This window comes from Nuphar pumila, chromosome 17, assembly GCF_984573655.1.
Source record: "Nuphar pumila chromosome 17, dmNupPumi1.hap1.1, whole genome shotgun sequence".
In the NCBI taxonomy this organism is placed as follows: Eukaryota; Viridiplantae; Streptophyta; class Magnoliopsida; order Nymphaeales; family Nymphaeaceae; genus Nuphar; species Nuphar pumila.
Window position 1 is genome coordinate 77,852,186 of NC_143265.1, and position 20,640 is coordinate 77,872,825.

The following is a 20,640-nucleotide window of genomic DNA, read 5'->3' on the forward strand; positions in this document are numbered from 1 at the left end:
TTTCGACTCAGGGCATCAGCAACAACATTGGTCTTTTCTACCTTATACTCCAATGCGAAATCAAACTCAACGAGAAACATTTGTCATCGAGCTTACTTAGGCGTTAACTTCTTATGCGTCTGGAAATAGCTTATGGTGACATTGTCATCTTTGATGATGAACTGGGCACCTAGAAGGTAGTGCCGCCATGTCCTGAGGCAGTGCACAATGACCGTCATTTCACGCTTGTGCACAATGTAGCACCTCTTCGCATCCTTTAACTTTTGACTCTCGTAAGCAATCAGATGACCCTCCTGCATGATGACTCCACTAATGACGAAGTCTGAAGCATCTGTATGGACTTCAAAGGGTCTTGTGTGGTGTGGCAACCACAATACAAATTTTCTCATAAAGGCTTTCTTTAAGTCATCGAAGGCATCTTGGTAGGCTTCTGTCCAGAGCCATACCCGATTCTTCTTCAGCAAATCTGTGAGGGGCGTAGTAATGAGTGAGTAGCCTTCGATTAACCATCGATAGTAGTTTGCCAAGCCAAGGAATGACCGCAACTCTGACACATTGGTTGACGGATTTCATTTCTGGATGACTCTTATCTTCTGCTCGTCCATGCACAGCAAAGCACGCTCTATGACGTGAACAAGGAAGTTGATTTCCTCCTGGCCGAAGAGACACTTCTCTTGCTTGACATAAAGGTCATTCTCTTTCAGTACCTGAAACATCGTTTGCAAGTGCCTGACATGTTCCTCTATGCTGCTGCTGTAGATCACGATGTCATCAAGATAGACTACCACAAACTTGTCTAAGTAAGGGTAGAAGATCTTGTTTATCAATGTTGTGAATGTGGCTGGAAAATTCGTCAACCCGAATGATATCACCCGAAATTCATAGGCATCATAGCGAGTGGCACAAGTTATCTTTGGCTCGTCACTATCTGCAATCCTCACTTGCTAGTAACCCGATCGCAAATCTAGGTTCGAAAAGATACGTGCACTGCCTAACTAATCGAACAAGTTCGCTATCAGTAACAACGAATACTTGTTCTTCACCATGACCTTGTTCAGTGTACGGTAATCCACACATAACCTTTTGGAACCATCATGTTTTACCTGAAAGAGCACAAGGGCGTCAAAGGGTGCTTTCGAAGGACAAACAATGCCTACTTCTAACATTTCGTCCAGTTGCCTGTGCAACTCCTTCAATTCAACCGATCTCATGCGATAAGAGACTATGGTAGGAGACTTTGCTCCAGGGGTTAACTCAATCTTGTGGTCGACCTTGCGTCTCGGTAGCAAACACTTTGGCAGTTTTGAGGGCATCACTTCTCGAAACTCCGCCAACAGTGGGGCAAGGGTCGGTGGAACTATTGCTTCAACCTTCCCTTCTTCAGTGCACACTACCACTAAGAATGCCTGCTCTTTCTGCTTGATACCCTTCTTCAATTGCATAACAGACATTATTGAAGTCTTGCCTCTAAGAGTATGGCATCGCACCGTGTGTAAAGAGTTTGGCTCCATGTCGACCACATCCTTTGGACTCGCGAATCAACCCTTGCACCTTCGACGGTTGTTCGCGGGGGAGGGGGCAGAGCGTTGGCTGCTCTACCGCAACGATAGCCGCCTTCGACTTTTGGAGGGCCGACTTTGAGTGTAGGTGTCGAATTCCAGCGGCATGCTTCAGTGAGAAAGCCCTAGAAATAGAGGTCAAGAAGGGGAAGAATCGGGAGAAGAGGAGGTTTCTCAACCACCGGATCACTTGAACGACACCGCCCATCTCTCATCGATCAGAGAAAATTCTGACCCTTTTTTTGGTGTACAAGAATGAGGTCGCGGGTTTATATAACGGGTCAGCTCATTACTTCTGATGGTCGAAAAAGTACGATGGTCCCCGTCAAAGTAAGCGAGTTCAAACGGGTCAGGTCAGGGTTGATCACAACTTCAACTTTCTCTCTTTTCAGTTCATGCATGTAATGATCTTAGGCGTTTTCACAGGCTTGGTTTACCCGGACCTGACCCAAACCAAACTCTATAAGATTCGAGTATGGTGATAAATAAGATCGGATTAAGATCTGGGTCCTAACTCGAAGATCTGATTAATACATGGATTCAGGTATAGTTTGTAAAATTTTATCTCAGACTCGAACCCAATACAAGTCCAATTAAGACCTGCAATTTTTCAACGTAAAAATGATAAAAAACTATGGTTTTACCATGGTCCAGGTTTGGTTTAAGTAGTTCTTATCTTTGTATGTTTTTTCTTATAATAAATTCGATTAGACCTGAGTCCAAACCCGATAGGACTCATAGCCAAACAGATCAGGTCATGCTGAACATGAGCATTTTTGCTCATGAATGCCACATGGTTTTGTTGACTTTTGAGCTTTTTAAAATGCAAATAGGATGGCCACGATGTCGACATGTGCAAAAATGCTCATGTTCAGCATGACCTGATCTGCTTCCCAGTTGATACCCTAAATGATCTGCTTAGCTTTTAACTGCGAGAAATCTGCAAGAGATGAGGTCGTTCTCTCATTTTACTTTGGAAATTACTTGAGTGGCTTGCCTAAGCCATGAGTCGAGTAAGGTTGACAAGGCCAAAAGGTTCAATGAAGGTTACTCTGTGGTAAGGGCGACTTTTGAATGTCACCATGTTGACCAAAACATTCAAAACTCATGGGTGACATCTCTTGCCGCAAGAACAAAACTGGGTGGGCATAGCGGACCTCAAGAGTTTTACCAGAGCTGGGCCTGATCCGAACATGAGTTGAATTGGGCTTTGGCAGGCCTCATTGTGGGCCAAACCTGTTGAGCTCCAACAAGCCTTAGGCTTAGCTGGGTCGAGCTGGCCCTGATGCGCAACCCTAGTCGTGCTTGTTGCCCTTGATTGGTAGGATGGACGGTCATTATGCTAAAAAAAAAATCATCCGTGATTTGGAATATCACTACTAGGTGGCGTTCCTTGCTGCAAGGTTTAAGCTGGGTGTACTCCTCGGTGAGCGAGGGGACCTCAAGACTTTTACCCAAGCTGGGCCTGATCCGGACTTGAGTTGAGTTGGGCCTCGGTGTGGGCCAAACCTATCGAGCGCCAACAAGCATCAATCTTAGCTGAGCCGAGCTGGCCCTGACGCGCAACCCTAGCCGTGTTTGTTGCCCTTGATTGGCAGGATGGACGGTCATTATGCTAAAAAAAAATCACTAGTGATTTGGCATATCACTGCTGGCATTTTCAACAAAAAACACTTTGTTCTTATTGCATCATAAAGACGTGCACACTTACACCGAGGACAATGGTACGACATCGAAAGCCGTTCATCTCGGAGATGGACGGGTTTGGGGACAAGAAACCCCAATGAAAATAAAAAAAAGAAAAACCAAGAGAAAGGTTGAGACGGAAAGAAATAACATCCGAGGCCCGTGGAAATGGTTCCGGCCGACGGCACCCTTTCGTAACTTCGTTCCCCAATTCCCCCCTCCCCCGATTTCGCCCTAGCCGAATCTCTCTCTCTCTCTCCGGCCCTCCGCCCCTGACCCCACCCTGGCACCCACCCAGTTCCACCGTGCATTGTGTTTCTTTTAGAGAGAGACTTCCTTCCTCGTACTCCGAAGGCACTGGTTGGTTCCTCACCCTCTGCCTCTCATTGTTTCTCTATCTTCTTTTGCTTGTATTATCCTTTGTTGGGTATCCATTTTCTTCATGATTATTTTATGAGAAACATGGTAAACCCTTCTCTTCCTGACCCCCAATCCAAACTCTTCTGTACACAGCCCTATGAACCACAGAACCCCACAGAAACCACTCTAAGGGAAGCCTTCTCTTCCCTTCACCCAAGGCTAAAACCACCATTCGCAACGTCCCTTCTATCACCAACAGAGTACACCCAACTAAATAGGGCTATTCTGTATGGGATTTTGACACAACCCACTTTGGCCAAGATCCATTTCACCCATCTCTGTGCCATCGTCACAGATGGGTATGTGTACTTGGTTGATTTGCTCCTGAAAATGGCGAATGAGTCATACCAAAAACTTCTGCATCCCGCGAGGGTTCAGTTGATGTGGGTTTGTGATAGATTGATCCATGCCGAAGCCGTCCGGATGGAAGAATTGTTGGTTTCTCTCTTGAGGCAGATTGTTGGGGGTGATTACAGCAGTGAGAATATCTGGTTGTCGAGTGAACTGATAATGGTTCTGAGACGTAATTGGGATTGGGTTTTAGACCAGGAGTTTCTGGTTGGTGCCTCTCTGTATACTTTTCTGCGTCTTTTGGCCGATCACTATAGGTTGGCAAGCCAATTGGTAGATACCCTTAAGCAGAACGAGGTTGAATTTTGCATCATGGTGTTGAGGGAACACTTTGGTTTGTGCCTCAGTATAGGGAGAGACCTTATTCGCCTGCTCCAGGATGTAGCATTCATTCCCGAATTTCGACTAGTTTGGAAGGATTTACTCTCGAATCCTAGCGTTTTCGGGGTTTTGGGGTTCTCTGATATCTCGCACATCTATCGGTTGAGGACATTGAGTCGGTATCTTTCATTGAGGATCACACCGGAGATGGATACCAAATTGAGGTTTTTGCTTATGAATGTGAAGTGGGGCAATCAGAAGAGGTACCAACATTGGTTCAAAAGCAAGTTCTTGTGTAGTCCGGATAGGGAGACACTTGTTCCTGATTTGATTCGGTTTATCTGTTGTGGGATTCATCCTTCTGTTGAAATTATAGGATCAAATGTGATTTCGAGGTGGGCAATTATTGGTTGGTTGCTGAAGTGTTGCATCCACAAGCACCATTATGAAGCCAACACAAAACTTGCGATGTTCTACGATTGGTTGTTCTTCGATGAGAGAGTCGATGATTTCATGAATCTCGAGCCTGTTATGCTCTTGATGGTAAATTCCATTCCTCAGTACATTGAGATTACACATACTCTTTTGGAGTTCTTGTTTCTAGTTGTGGATAACTATGATGTTTGTAGGAAGGATATCATAGTCAATGGTGTGTCCAATTCTTTCGCCGTACTGGATAAGAAGGGGGTTGGTGATTTAACTAAATTAACTTGTCCCCCCTTGCTGTCACCACTACTGAGGGATAGGATTAGATCTTTCTATGGAGGCTCAATGTTGTATACCAATAAATTTTCACCTAGTAAACATCGAATTCTTCTACCCAAGAATGTAAGCAACTCATTGAATATTTCTGCCAAGCCTACTAATGATATGAGTAGCAAGAAAATGCTTGAAATCATGAGTATGGTGGACAATCTTCGAGAAGTCCTTGTCCAATCTAGAGAAAGAGGTCTAGAATTGCTGGAAAAGTTGTTGTTCATGTGGATGACCTTCAATGAGTTGCCACAATATACAAGAGATGAAGAAAATACTTATTTGAACCCAGAGGCATTGGCTGATCAAATAACTTTGACGTTCAAATCGAATGGCTATGAGATGTTCATGCCTTTGAAGGATTTCTCAAACAACTTGGAAGATGATGAGGTGAGATCTGCCACAGCAATAGTCATACGTGCTTTTATGCTTTCCAATTGTGAAAAGCTGCAGAAAATGATGTTGTTTTGGTGTAGAAATGGTCTTCCTGTTGGGCCACGTCTGTTGTCATATGCCTCCAGGCTTGCTTACGAAGCACAAATGGCTTCACAAACTAGGAAAATGCTTGATCTGTTGCCTACTAGTCCTGGTCTTAGCATTGGTAACCAAGAGAACAAGACTTTCCAAAATATGGAGAGTGGCCAGCATTTGACTGGGAAAGTCACTGCAAAGTTCTTACTGAAGTGGCATACGGATGGACACAATGCCTTTACAGGAGGAACAGAAAAGTCTTCAACTAATATCATGTCTCATATTGAAATAGATGATAAATCGGTCTCGGTATTGGTGGAGGGTGCCTTCACTGCGTACAGAAGTTTTCTAGGCCTTTTCAGAAGGCAGATGCTAAATGTGACTCACGTTGATAGGCATGGAAAAACTAATGTAGTACCTTCAAGTCTGTGCGAAGGAACAACTGAAGCAGATGATGCATTCACTGCTTCATTAATACCTGATTTGTCACGTTGTTGTGGGTGGCAATCAAGTCGAACAAGTGAGTTTTTCTGCAGTGTTTTTCACTACCTGCCTGGATTTTCCACATGTAAGGCTGATGTTATTCATTTGTTGGTGGGCCTCATAAATCATGCACATCTCGTCACTATGCAATTCAAAGTTGGCTTGAAGAGGCTAACTATTTTTCCGAAGGATGAAAAAGCAATATGTAACCTAGTGAAGATCTCTCTTAATTGGAATTCTTTGGAGCAGCAGAAATTCTGGTGCTTATTAACTTCAGAATTGATGGTTTCTGAAGGTGAAGTGCCTAAAATACTTCTGGGTTTCTGCTCACAGTCATTTGATCCACAGACACACTCTGAAGCTGTATTTGGCCTTTTTATGCTTGTGAGATCTCAGCCTCCTACATCGGACCTCATTAATACTGTACTATTGTTGCCTCAAAGTTTTGGAGACTTTTCTGCTGCTGTTTTAGCCAATTGGACTGCTTCCAACAGCTCTATTTTGGTCTCCAGCTTAAAAGAGTGGCTGCATGAAGCCTTACCTGTCACTGAGAGCAAGAATTTTGATGTTCTTGGTTCAAAATTTCTTGCATCTAAGATAAACAGTAATGCTATTTTGGAGTTTTTACACTTCCTCAACATATTTTGCTTGAAATCTGAAGGATGGATGAGTTCCATGCCAAATTGTATTTCTGATGTCCGGGATAATTTATTAAGACTCGCCAAAAACCTCGATAGATCATCCTTGAGCAAGAAAGGGCGACCATAATTGCTATTCAAGGTTGAAAACAAATGGCAGCCAAGATAAGCTGGATGGAACATTCAGAGATGTGGTGATGGTTGATTTATTGGCATGTGAATGCAAGATACATTAAGGAGTGGAAGCATCAGAGACCAGTAGAAAGTTGAATCTACAACTTTATGATTGTTAACTTAACAAGCAGAAAATTGCAGGTGAATTTGTGCCAGTTGCATTTGTTTGTGACTTTGCATTGTTTTCTTGCCCTACATTCCTGAAATTTATGTCTTATTTCAATAGTAATAATTAGTTTTTCTGGATATTTTCAGAACTGCTGAGCTTTGAGGATTCTCAAATTACTGTACATTCTGTAGACAGTGTAGACGTCAAACACAACTGATGGTGTGGCAACCTTTACAGATCCAATTATATCCTATTCTCCTGCAGGTTTCTATCTAGTCATATGGACTTCTGTCTCCCTCAAATTCTAAAATATCTTCATTTTTTTGTAAATTCCTATAAATAACTGCCGAAAGCATGATATAATTGAAGTTCTGCTATGATCACTCATGTTTCTTTGTGGTAGTCTTTGACTAGCTTGTGTTCTTCTCTTAGCAAGCTCCATCCATTTGCTTTCAGGATCCGCTTACCCTCCCAATTTGTTCAACTGTTGATACAATGGCTTGAAAATTTTGATATCATCAGAAACAAGGAACTCAGGCATCAAAATTCATTAGAAATTGGGCAACTTTGTTAGCTGTTGCGTATACAAAATGAATTTCAGACCCGCATACACGCTGATTTCAGTATTTAAACTCCTGAATTTATTGGTGGCAGCACTGCGTAACCAACCATGAGAAAAGAATGGCTTCTGTGCTGGAGTGTTCTGTTTACAAATTATTTCATATATTGAGGCATTCTATGGTCAAATCCATGTTGTGGAAGCAGTCTTCAGAACTTTTTCTGTATCTTGAAATTTGATCAGGAGTCCAGTGTTAACCTGAATTGATGATTACAGTGTGAAAGAAAATTAGCTTAGTATCATGCCCCATCATTGGGTGGACACAATTTGATGTTGCGACTCAGGTATGTAGTTCAGTTTGAGTTCATGTGTTTCTAGTTTCCAGACTTTGTTCTGAACCTGTTAAGCCAGCTGAACCACTAAGTTGGTCCATTAGATTCTTTGTATATCAAATTCAGCTACAAGTTTGTGCAGTTGAAGGGGGAAGTTGTCTGTATAACATCTCTTTGAACTTCATTTGTTATGACCTTTTACTTGTTTCATTTGTTGTTGCAGTTAGAACTGGTGTGATGACTAGTTAACTTGTGCCAGTTTTGCATGGCTTTAGTTAGTGCATCAGCATGGGGTTCTTGAGTTACTTAAAGGTACAAATGAGCACAATCTTCTTGTACAAAATGAATGCCTGGTTTAATGTGTTATCTGCTTGCTGGTAACTTGGAACATTGGGATTAATTGATTCTCATTTCCAATAGATCAGTTTAAGCCAATTGATGATGGGGGATTCGTATATGCACCCGTGCCCCTTGATGAAAGGAAGCATCATAACCATTTCACAGTGGACTGGTTCTTGACTTGATCTAGGGGCATGCAACAGTATGCTTCCTTGCGCCTAAGATGAAATTATGGTAAGTGGCACCACCTGGTTTGTCCTCATATATGTGCTTCCACTACCTGTTGTGTCCTCGTATATGTGCTTCCTAGTAAACGGTTTTGTGTATAAATGAATTATTTGGATATTGCTTTTTGTGCAGAACATGTAAATGGACCACATTTGCAGTTATTTTTTCATGGAAAACATCAGAAGGCTTGCAATCTCACAGGCAAAAGGAGTTTTTTCTGTAATATGTATGACCTTACTATTAACTTATGCTCTATTAGTATTTGTTGATTATCTAACTTCAGGTGATAAAATGTTTATTTTACTCTTGTGTCTTAAGATGAGGTATACATCTGACCCTTGCCCTTGTAAAAGCACCTATTGGTATCTCGTTGTCACAACTCTTCCCATGGTACTGGTACAAGCCCCGGACTGTGACCTCAAATATATATGAGCCGATTTTAGCAACCCATTATGGTTTCAACTTGGGACCATAACATATGTGGGGAAGATTTGGAATTGTATGATCTAATCTCTTCTATAACTTGTGTGGTTCACTTTGAATTACTTGCACATAGCAAACAGGCTGGCAAGGTCTAAATTCAACCTGTAAATTGTACATTCAGGGAAGCTGTCTGATGGCCTGTGGTCTGGTCAAACCTGGTCTATGAAAACCGCTGAGCTTAATCTTTGTCCGGTTTGGATTCTGTTACCAAACTCAACCCGTGGACTAGGTGATCGGGGTATGCGGGCTTGGGCCCTTCTTCAACATGATTTCAGTTAGGGGTGAGAAACAAGGAATGCCCCAGCTTGACCTGGTCCTCAAATTTGATAGCTTGAGGCTTGCTGCATGGTCAAACCTGGTCTAGCAAAGGCCTCAAGTGTACACTAATAAAAGTAAATTGGAGAGAGAGAGAGAGACCTAACTGCTTTTCTTCATACATTAGTGGTTTATATTAATTTTGTAAGAAGTCAGTCAGCCAAATGAAAATGGCCATACTTTGAGCATCTAATCATAAATTGTCTTATTGTTTAAAAGCCACAAGAGCAGCTGAAAAGTGTGGTAATATAATGTCTAGGAAGAAGAGGTGCAAAGTAATCAGATTTGTGGATCCACATGACCAAACCCTGTGCATTATGACCTGGATCGACATCCAAACAAACGACTTGAAATCCACCAAAATTGCTTGGGACCCTAAGTTTGTTGATTCATATCCAAGTAACTTTTTACCAATCCATATAGATTCAGTGTTTGGCTTTTCTCATCACATATAGGTTTATTAGCTAGTAAATTTTATAGCATAAAATGTAGATGGTTGAAGTGTTTGGATTACAAGCAATAAGTTTGGAGTTCAAATCCTGTTGCTTACAACCTTGAAACAATGTATTGTTTTGTAAAATATTTCAGTTTGAGCTTAGTTCAGTAGGTTTAGAGTTCAAATTCTATACTTTCAGCTTTGAAAAATAAACATTTTTGTGAACAAGCCAGCTTGAACTCAGCTTGTTTAGCTTGGGCTCGCCATGAGCTTGATTTTCCGTAAGAACAAACCAAGCTTGAACACCCTCTGTTTGATTTGTTCGGCTCACTTACCAAGTACAAGAGAAAATGCTGAAATGGCTAGAAACTATCTTAATGCTTTTGTGACCGCTTCTTGTCAACATCATTCTGCTTCAAAATTTTCTTTTGTTTCCCTTCTTTTTTTATTTTTGTAAATGGGAAAAAGTTGGGTAAAGATCCATTGGAGTGGATTAGCCTTAACTGTGTGTGACAACAGGAAGGGAAGACATAAGGTTGTTCCTGTCCGTGTCAGGGAAGATGCCAAATCATCTCTCCTTTCAATGAACACAATCTGCTTCAAGTTAGCATAAGATTTGCAATTGAAAACATCTAGAGTCTTGACAACAATAAAAGTTCCAGTTATTCATATTTTAAGCATATGATAATGATAAATGATAAATGATAAATGATAAATGATAAATGATAAATGATAAATGATAAATGATAAATGGACTTGGTTCATAATGTAGTAAAACATGAAAGCAGAAGGCAATTCAAGGCCATGAAATTCTAGATATGGTGCTATTCTTCAATCATAAATAAGTCGATAGTTGGTTAATGGTTATTGTGGGATGATGTGCTAATGATGTCACAATTTTGCATAAAATATGGTTGAACGGAAAGGTCATCATGTTATATTTTGAGTAGCTTACCAGTACATGCACAGTTCCATTTCTATTATCATGATTAATTCTTTGTATTATGTGCTTCCTTTCCTAGTTTACTTCATAGCTAACTTTGATTCCTTCAACTGAAAGCAGTAGAATAACATAATTGTTGAACTTGATTCGTGTCGAACATTGCTGCTGATATTAAGAAATTCTTTTCCTGTATGATTTCAGGATCAAGTACCTCCTTTCCCATCAGAAACTGCAGTATCCATCATTCAAGAGGAACTTGGGGGAACTGTTTTGATAAGTTTGACTATGAGCCAGTTGCTGCTACCAGTCTTGGTGTGTTAGAGTTTCTTTAGGACTTTTGAATGCTTTAAGTTATTCATTCTAGTGCTTTTGTTATGCTGTAGCATGCATAAAATTTTCAAATACTGAATTTATTATACTCAGGTCAGGTGCACTGTGCATGGCTTAGAGGCCAAGAACTTGTGGTTAAAGTACAAAAACCTGGCCTTAAGGATTTGTTTGATATTGATCTGAAGAACTTAGAGGGTTTGTATATCCAACTCTTTCTTGTTCAGTTCTATTTTTAGTTTTTTCGCATTGATACTTGTTTGTTCTTAATTACAGGATATGTTATGTTTATCATTTTAATCATTGTTTTGATAATCAATAATATAAAGCATTTTTTTCATTATAATAAAAGCAATAGGTATAAGCTTCACAATATTAAGGGAAAATGGTGACAGTATAAAAACTGTTGCATGTTTTCTTTACTTTGTAGAGATAATTATTTTACTATGTTGTGGTGCAACAGTATGCCACGTACTTAAATGGCTATCCTAAGTGTTACTCCTCGCAGCTATATGAACTCTTAAGTCATTCATTGTATGGTGCCATAGCAAAATATTTGTGGTAATGAAAGCCACACAGGAACTTTTATCTCACTTTATAGTTTCTATGTGAGGCAGAATAAAATTTGGAAGCTAAAGTGAATATTTTGGTTGAACCTTACGACTGCATGGACAAAACTATATCTTCTAAATAAAAATCCACAGAACCTATAGCTGAGGTCTGCAAAGCATTATCTTCTTACAGACGGCGTTTGCTGCTTGTGGTACCCTTATAATAATTCTCCACAGAAGGTTGCTTCAATGTATGCTGAAGTCCTATTAAGAACCAAATTAGCAAATACATGTGTTCAATTCAACTTCTTGTCTAATGAAGAACGTGAGTCATGTTCTTTTGAGAAAAGACCAAAAGAAGCAAATTCATATATAATCGCATAGTCCAAAGTATGGTCCTAGCAGAGGTCTTAATTTTGATGACATAGATTGGGCTATTGGAACTGTATCAGTCTGTGTAGCACTTTGCTATAGTGAGGGATTCTTGCGCAACAACATGAAATATGAACTTCAACATCATGTATTTCTGTCTAATTCCATAGGATACAATGATCATTTCATTAATAATTCAGTGACTTGTAGAAAAAGAGAAGTATTATTCCAAATTGAAAAGGCAACAAGGATCAGAGTACAAAATGAAGGCCCTGTTACAAAGGACCCAGACCCAGAAACCAAACAAAAAGAAGAGAAGAAACATAACCTCAGGCCAAAACAGAAAAGTGAGAATCTTTGGAGTAAAAGATTAAATCTAGTTTAGCATGTACCTCTATGACCCTTCCAAGACAGGTCTGACTGTGGCCATTTAATCTGGCGCACAGAAGGAGATCCCTCTGCACCAAAAGATGGATGCAGATAAGCCATTTGAATTTTCCTTCAAAGATCATATCATCACATTGCAGCCAAATCTCCTACCAGTTTTGAAGTAACCACCTTCTCCAAACTGCATACCAGTATCTCCCTCTCATCTGCATGCCTCGAGCCAAGATCAAATCTAAGATACATTTGAAAGTTCTGTGATGATAATATACAGTTTGGTATCAGTTTTCAAATTTTGGTCATGTTGATCACCTAATATGCATGCATTTATCAAGGCATCACAAGCAATCTTTTCTAAGCACAAGTAGTCTTCCAGCATGGGGTTGAATGAGATAGGTCGCATTGTCATAACAAACGGGTCTCGGGCTCTAATCCCACTAGGGTTATCCTCCAGCTTGCCCATCTAGAAAAAAGTGGGTACCTCTCCAACATAAGGCAGATCTTGTACTGAATCAATTAATATATATGATTTTTTTGTAAGATTCATTCTTTTATAAAGTGTCAGGAAAAATCTCCTTTTTCAGAGCCCCCACTATGCTTTGTTGATGTGATTCCCTTGGCATCCTTAGTTGTTCCAGTTTGTTGCCTTCTTTCAGGGAAACCCATGAAGTTTAACGCCATTTGAACACAAGTATCAGATGCAATGTGATTTCACACTTTTAGAGTGGGTCCAACAATAGATGGAGGGTGATCAGGCGCAGCAGCACTCTAAATGTGTTCAATCACATTGCACCTAATCTCAATTCTTTTAACACTGCATATTGTTGTGTTAGAATTACCACGATAGTTCTAAAATGTAATATTTTGTTAAAAACTGTTAAAATTACCAAGGTAATTCTAGAATGCAAAGTCATGCTGTAAAATGTAACAAACCTCATCCTAACGATGTCTTTAAGATGTGTCTCCCACCTAATGTGGTTGTAAAGATAAGTCCAAGTTTAGAGGGAAGTTGGGAGCAAATCAAGGGCAGTTGAAACTTATTCTGCTATTAATGTCATATTCAACGTGAATGAAAATGATTTTCTTTCTTCCCCACTTTGTTCTTTGCGTTTTATGTTTCTCTCTCTCTTCACCATTTTAACATGGTATTAGAGCAGTTGTAATATCTTATTATCCCTCCTCCGCTGTGAAGCCATCAACGGTAGTTGCATCTTCGGTGAGTGTCAAGCTTCGTACAGTGGTGGTTGAACCTCCAGCCTGGACGTCCTCTTTGTTTCAATAGTCTTTGTCCCATCATATTCATTGTTAGTCTGGTAAATGCCTTTATCCAATGGCGTTACAATTGCAATGGCCATATTTATGCATCATCTAGCAACTCCTCAGGTGAGTCAATGGCATATCCATGTTACTTGCACCATGTAGAGAATCCAGGTAATCAAGGCCCTCAAGTTACTCTTGCAGGTAATCTGCTTTTCTTTCAATGTCAACCATAGATTATAGATAAGGGGGTTTACCGATTATATGACTCATTCTGTTTCTTACATGTCTTCCTTTGAAAAAGCCTCATCTAGTCGGCCTACCTAATAGGGCGTTCAACCAAGGATCTCATATTGGAAATGTTGTAGACATTAAAAAATGTCTGATGTGTTCTCATTTTTTTTTTTAATCTTGTTTTTGTGAGCAAGATTGTCCAAGATTTAAAGTGTCATGTTATATTCAAAGAAGAATCTTGTTTGTTTAAGGACCCTCTCTCGATGGGGACAATTGGAGTGGATAGACTTCGGGATGAACTTTATATACAGGAGATGCATGACAATGACGTTGCTCCGAGTGCTTCTTTATCTTCTTCTAACCTTTGGCACAATAGCCTTGGGCATTTGTCCAATGACAAATTGCAAACTTTATTTAAATTGAATAAATTTAATGATTGGCATATTGTTGATCATTGTTTTATTTGTCATATTGCCAAACAATCTAGATTGCCATTTCCTACAAGCTTCATTTATTCACATGCCATTTTTCAATTAATTCATATTGATATATACGGTGGTTACTAAACTTCGTCATTATCTAGTACTCATTTTTTTTACCATATTTAATGATTTTAATAGTCATGGGTTTATTTGATGCGATATAAATTAGAAACTTATAGCCATTTTTGAAAATCAATTCAACAGGCGGGTCCAAATCCTACGCACTGATAATGGCACCAAATTCTTTTCCAATGATATGCAAACATATATAAAGAAAAAAAATTGATCACCAACACGGGTGCGTTTTAACACCCCAACAAAATAGAGTTGTTGAGCATAAACATCATGATTTACTCTATATAGTGTGAGCTCTTAGATTTTAAGCCAATTTACCCTTAAAATTTTAGGAAGAATGTATCATAACCGCAGCTTATTTGATCAACTGTCTTCCTTTCCATCCATTGCTTGATGAAACTTCACATGAAATTCTTTTTACCAAAACCCTGCGCTATGATCACTTGAGTGTTTGGATGTCTATGTTATGCTTATGACATACATCATGCCTAGGGGTGGCAATTTCTAACACGACCTGCCAACCCGCCTCTTAGGCGGGTTCGGGTTGGGCTTAAGCCAACCCGTTTAATAAACGGGTCGACCCGCGTAACCCGTTTATTAAACAGGTCGGGTTCGGGTTGGGGGTATGCCAACCCGCCAACCCGGCTGACCCGTTTAATAAACGGGTTAGGCGGGTGGGTCAACCTGCCAACCCGACCCGCCAACCTGCCTACCTGCCAACCCGACCTGCGAACCTAAAAACCCGTTTACCCGACCCAACCCATTTATTAAATGGGTTGGCGGGTCGTGTCGGGTTACCCGTTTATTAAACGGGTCGGGTTCGTGTTTGCCACAGCCGACCCGTTTAATAAACGGGTCGGGTTCGGGTTGAGGTATGCTGACACGCCAACCCGACCCGCCGACCCGATTGCCACCCCTAATCATGCCCATAAATTGGACTCTAGAGTCCAAAGATGTGTGTGTATAATCCACATGGACAAATTGGATACAAAGTATCACCTTGAAAACTACAATGTTTTTACTATTCGAGATGTAAAATTTTATGAAAATGAATTTTCATTTCAAAATTTGAGCAAATTAGACAAAGACATTGATATGGTCTTGTCCTTACCAACCCAACTTCCAAAATGGGAATCTAAACCCAAACTGCCAGTCAACCAATACCAACCAAATCACGGATCCCAGTCATACCCAAACCACAAATTCTACAATCCATGAACAGCTGAATCCCAAATCAAGTGTTGTACGAGGCATCGATCTCAACCCTGTCATCTCAAGGATTATAAATGCTATGTTGTCGCCCTCATCTTTCAATCAGATACTACAAGAAAGACTCACCCAGGTACCCAATATCCTCTCTCAATATCCTAGTTATAAATTTTTTCTCTTACCCATAAAGCCTTCCTTGCAATGATAACCCAAAACTATGAACCAAAAAACTTTGCTCAAGTCACTAAGACGCTATGATTGCAAAAATAAAGGCCTTAGAAGAAAACAACACTTGGACATTGACAAGATTACCATAAGGAAAGCACCCCAGATCTACATGAGTAAATTCAGATATGATGTATTCATAGATCGATACAAGACTCGTTTGGTAGCAAAGACAACTTGAAGGACTTAACTACCATGAAACATTTGCCTAAGTTGCAAAGCTTGTCACCTTCCGTTGCCTACTTGCAATTGTTGTGATTCAGAATCGGTACATTTTTTAAATTGATGGCAATAATGTCTTTTTATATGGTGACTTACACGAAAAAGTTTATATGAAATTGCCCTCAGGGTTCACTCGACATGAAAAAATTTGCGTATGTCTATTGAATAAGTTGATCTATGGACTCAAACAATCTCCACAAAATTAGTTTTTCAAGTTGTCCTCCGCCCAATGACTAGGAGATCAACTTCGAGATACTGCACTATGACAGGACAAAGCCAAATATCATGAATAACCAAAAAGCATCCTTGGCAGAATCGAAATATCGATCTATGGCCACAGCAAGCTATGAGCTTCCCTAAGTAAAATATTTGCTGAATAATTTGGGGATATATCACCCACAACCTATGATCTTGTTATGTGATAATCAAGCAACCCTTCACATTGCTGCAAATCCTGTTTTCAGGAATGCACTAAACTGAGAGAAATTGATTGTCATATCATTCATGAAAAGATTCAAAGCGATTGATTCAAACTAAATTTGTGGCAATGTGCAGATATATTCACAAAGGCGTTGGGACATGAGCAATTCATGCTATTGAAAAGCAAGTTGGGCATGCTGGATGTTCACACTCCAACTTGAGGGGGAGTGTTAGAATTACCACAGTAATTCTAGAATGTAATATTTTGTTGTAAAACCTTAGAATTACTAAGGTAATTACATAATGCAAAGTCATGCTGTAAAATGTAACAAACCTCATCTTAATAAACCTCATCTTAATGAGGTTTTTAAGATGAGTCTCCCACCTAATGTGATTGTAAAAATAAGTCCAGGTTTAGAGAGAAGTTGGGAGCAAATCAAGGTCATTGAAACTTTTACTATTAATCGTGAGATTCAACATGAATGAAAATGATTTTCTTTCTTCCCCACTTTGTTCTTTACATTTTATCTCTCTCTCTCTCTCTCTCTCTCTCTCTCTCTCTCTCTCTCTCTCTCTCTATATATATATATATATATATATATATATATATATATATATATATATATATATATATATACATTTTAACATGTTCGATATCTTGAAAGTGTATTCAATTCTTTTCATTAGCCGTCATCTTATGTCAAATCCATCAGACCACTTATTTGTGGTGTTGTCTCAAATCTTGGAGGTCATGCTCGGCGATGTTCAGAAAAACAATGAAAATACTTTTTATTTTATTTTTTATGTACATGTTAATTTTTCACATGTACTGATATTTTCCCAAGAATTACTAAAAAAAACAGATTTTTTTTTTGTAATTTATCTCAGAGAGCCAGATTTATGCCATTTGCTCGATCCGTCTCCAAGTTATGTTCCTAATTTTCAGCTTATTATGGCTGCCTCTGAACTTTCGTTCTACTTTGAGACTCTTCTGTTGCTTGTTATCTCAAAAGATAATCCCAAGTTTTTGAAAAGGACATCTTAGGATTCCAATTTCCCATGAAAATATCAAATTGGACCTCAGACTAATTAACTCAGGTTTATTAGTAAGTTATAGAATTACTAAACTATCTTTTTCGGATAAAAAGATATTTGATGTGCATTTTAATCGTGAAATTAACTTGAGTTCTTTATTTTGAGGTCTTATTAAACTTTTGATTCCGGAAGTGTCACCAGGTGAACAAATTAGAACTATCAGGTCCAGCTCCCTACTGAAACTCGGTTCCGATGTCCCGTACCATTTCCAGATCCAAAAGCAAACCATGGAACGCACAAGTCGGGCCTGGGATACAAGTCCCTCCAGTTGTCTGACTCGACCAGGCTGACCCTGGTATTTTATATGTATTTTTTAGTGTAAAATATACTTTTTAAGTACCTTCAAATTATACATGTTGGGTTTTGATTTATTAGATTGGACCCAACATAATGTGGGTTGGGTACCCAAACCAAATTGGTTGTTATTTGAGCGGGTTCAGATAAACCCTGATCTGACAGACTGACACAAACCTTACCCATCGATAGCCTAGGTTGTGATTAAGGCTGTCAACGGGTCGGGTTTGTATCAGGTACCCAACCTGACCGATCCCAAATTCTCAGGTATGAGCATGAAAAAATGCTGACCCGAATAATATTTGAGCTGACCTGAACCCGACCCGAGCAATATGCTGGCCGATTTTAGGTCATGATTTTTATTAGATACCCGACCCGACCCGACCTGGTTTTTGGCTGGGTACCAGAACCAATCTGGGTATTTTATATGTATTTTTAATAAAAAAATTCTGAAATTATGCAGGTCTGGGTTTGATTCGTGACCCCACAAAACCCAAACTCGAACCAGGTGATTTATTATTTGGGTGGGTTCAGATAACACTAATGGGTCGGGTACCGGGTTGACAGCCCTAGTTGTGATGTTTCCTTGCCATTTCTAGTTCCAAAATACTCTCCCTGGATGGAGATATTTTCAATTTTTTATCCATTTCAGTAACAAAGCCTGTGACTAGGGGTGGCAATCGGGTCGGGTTGGCGGGTTGGCGTGTCAGCATACCTCAACCCGAACCCGACCCGTTTAATAAACGGGTAACCCGACACGACCCGCCAACCCATTTAATAAATGGGTTGGGTCGGGTAAACGGGTTTTCAGGTTCACGGGTCAGGTTGGCGGGTCGGGTTGGCGGGTTGACAGATCGGGTTGGCTGGTAGGCAGGTTGGCGGGTCGGGTTGACAGGTTGGCGGGTCGGGTTGACAGGTTGGCGGGTTGACGGGTCGGGCAGACGGGTTGGCGGGTTGACCCACCCACCTAACCCGTTTATTAAACGGGTCAGCCGGGTTGGCATACCCCGAACCCGACCTGTTTAATAAACGGGTTACACGGGTCGACCCGTTTATTAAACGGTTTGGCTTAAGCCCAACCCGAACCCGCCTAAGAGGCGGGTTGGCGGGTCGGGTTGGCCGGTCGTGTCAGAAATTGCCACCCCTACCTGTGACCACATCCACGATCCAACTTTTTAAAGCTACATGTAAAGTGTAAACAGTTCAAACGGATCCGGAACATTCATTTATCCAACTAAATGCATACCCGTAATTTTTTTTTCTATGACGATGAACCCTCTCCAAGAACCAGGTCACTTAACCTCTTACGAGGTAAATCTCGAGTGGGGTCCCGGACACCCAAGCTTTTACGGAGCCCACCAATTAAAGACATGCGGTGAGAGTTGAACATGGGATAAAACCATCAATACCTTCTCTCCAAGTCCGTTGTCACTCGCCCTAGGGCTGTCAACAGGTTGGGTTTGTATCGGGTACTCAACCTGACCGGAACCTAAATTCTCGGGTATGGACATGAAAATGCCAACACGAATAATATATTCGGGTCTATCTGAACTCATCCCAAGCAATATGTGGGCCGGGTTTAGGTCATGATTTTGCAGGATACTTTACCTGATCCATTTTTTTGTCGAGTACCTGACCCAATCCGAGTATTTTTATATGTATTTTTAATAAAAAAAGTTCTGAAATTATGTGAGTGTGGGTCTAAGATTTTATTTTCATGACCCGATAAAACCTAAACCCAAACCCGAACCAGGTGATAAGTTCTGAAATTATGTGAGTCTGGGTCTAAGATTTGAAAATTTTTAAATCTAGGTTTGCATTTGGAAATGGTAATCTTTTTGACATACTATTTCTTTTCTAGAATGAGTGTTGGTTGAATTTGAGTTTCTATGTGATTTCCACGATGTTCATGTATAGGTGGGGGATGGCAGTGGATTGGGGGGAAACGGGGCGGCATCAGAACACCAGAAGAAGATACTAAAAGGCATAATAAGACAAAAGCGAAAATAAAAAATCATGAATGAGCTCAGAAGCGCTTTTGATCGTCACATTATATGACAAGCGTGGAAGGAACTCAACTCCACCAGAACGCCAAATTCTTCACCGCTCGATACAGATTGGAGCCGCATCTTACTTTATAAAAAATGTAATCTTTCATGAAGCTTTCGATATGGGACTATTGTTTATTTCAACTTCTGCTCTCGCGTCAACTACTCAAACGCCATGAAGAAAGATAATGTTGGGCTCGAAACAGTGGACACAGGTCACTTAAGTATGAAACTTAATTAGTATGGAGAAATACAGTTGCAAGCTTTCTCTTTAATTAGTATGTTCTTCTTTCCATCTTGTCATTAAATTCGTAGTCTGAAGAACAGACTGGCTTTCTCAACATAACTCCCTTTCAATAGACTCAGCCAAATACAGAATCCAGTTATATAATTAGTCTCACAATAGTCTCAAATCCTTAAAGCATTGCAGTTAGGCTTTTCCCCACTTGAACAGCTTAACAGTCTCCCATGTGAAGTCTCATCACGTCCAAAGTGCCCATAAGCAGCAGTCTTTTGGTACCTGAAATTGCCCCCTCTTCAGATCCAAATTGATATCAATCATGCCGGGCCTGAAATCTAAGTTCTTCTTGATCAGAGTGAGTATGTTCTTATCTGAGATATTCCGTCTTGTAAGTATCCACAAATAGTGAGAGTGGCTCAGGGACCCCTATTGCATATGAGACCTGAACTATGCAACGACGAGCCAGGCCTGAAGCAATCACACTCTTTGCTGCCTATCTGACTATATAGGCACCACTTGTATCCACTTTGGTAGGGTCCTTGCCTAAGAATGCTCCACCCCCATGAGCACCCTACCCTCCATAGGTGTCAATTATGATCTTCCT

The 20,640-nt window shown here is 40.3% G+C and overlaps 1 protein-coding gene, 1 long non-coding RNA gene, 1 other non-coding gene and 1 pseudogene across 3 annotated transcripts; 2 read left to right on the forward strand and 2 right to left on the reverse strand.

Moving 5' to 3' along the window:
* The first annotated feature begins 3,373 nt into the window (after window positions 1–3,373).
* LOC149812339 (uncharacterized) lies at window positions 3,374–7,509 on the forward strand. Its single transcript, XM_089993114.1, has 3 exons — window positions 3,374–6,997; window positions 7,112–7,229; window positions 7,422–7,509. Exon 1 carries the CDS (start codon window positions 3,699–3,701, stop codon window positions 6,810–6,812), a length of 3,114 nt encoding a protein of 1,037 aa, XP_089849240.1. The 5' UTR covers window positions 3,374–3,698; the 3' UTR covers window positions 6,813–6,997; window positions 7,112–7,229; window positions 7,422–7,509.
* A 798-nt stretch (window positions 7,510–8,307) lies between these two features.
* Window positions 8,308–11,118, forward strand: LOC149812340 (uncharacterized). Its single transcript, XR_016428620.1, has 4 exons — window positions 8,308–8,429; window positions 8,556–8,649; window positions 10,802–10,912; window positions 11,024–11,118. It is a non-coding gene; the product is annotated as an uncharacterized LOC149812340 (long non-coding RNA).
* Window positions 10,119–10,248, reverse strand: LOC149812341 (U6atac minor spliceosomal RNA; annotated as a pseudogene).
* An 8,651-nt stretch (window positions 11,119–19,769) lies between the features above and the next one.
* Window positions 19,770–19,856, reverse strand: LOC149812342 (small nucleolar RNA snoR114). Its single transcript, XR_016428648.1, has one exon. It is a non-coding gene; the product is annotated as a small nucleolar RNA snoR114 (small nucleolar RNA).
* Between the last annotated feature and the right edge of the window lie 784 nt (window positions 19,857–20,640).

Bases quoted from the DNA above. Each gene is read 5' to 3' on its own strand.
- LOC149812339 (XM_089993114.1), top strand. From the start codon at position 3,699: ATGAGAAACATGGTAAACCCTTCTCTTCCTGACCCCCAATCCAAACTC.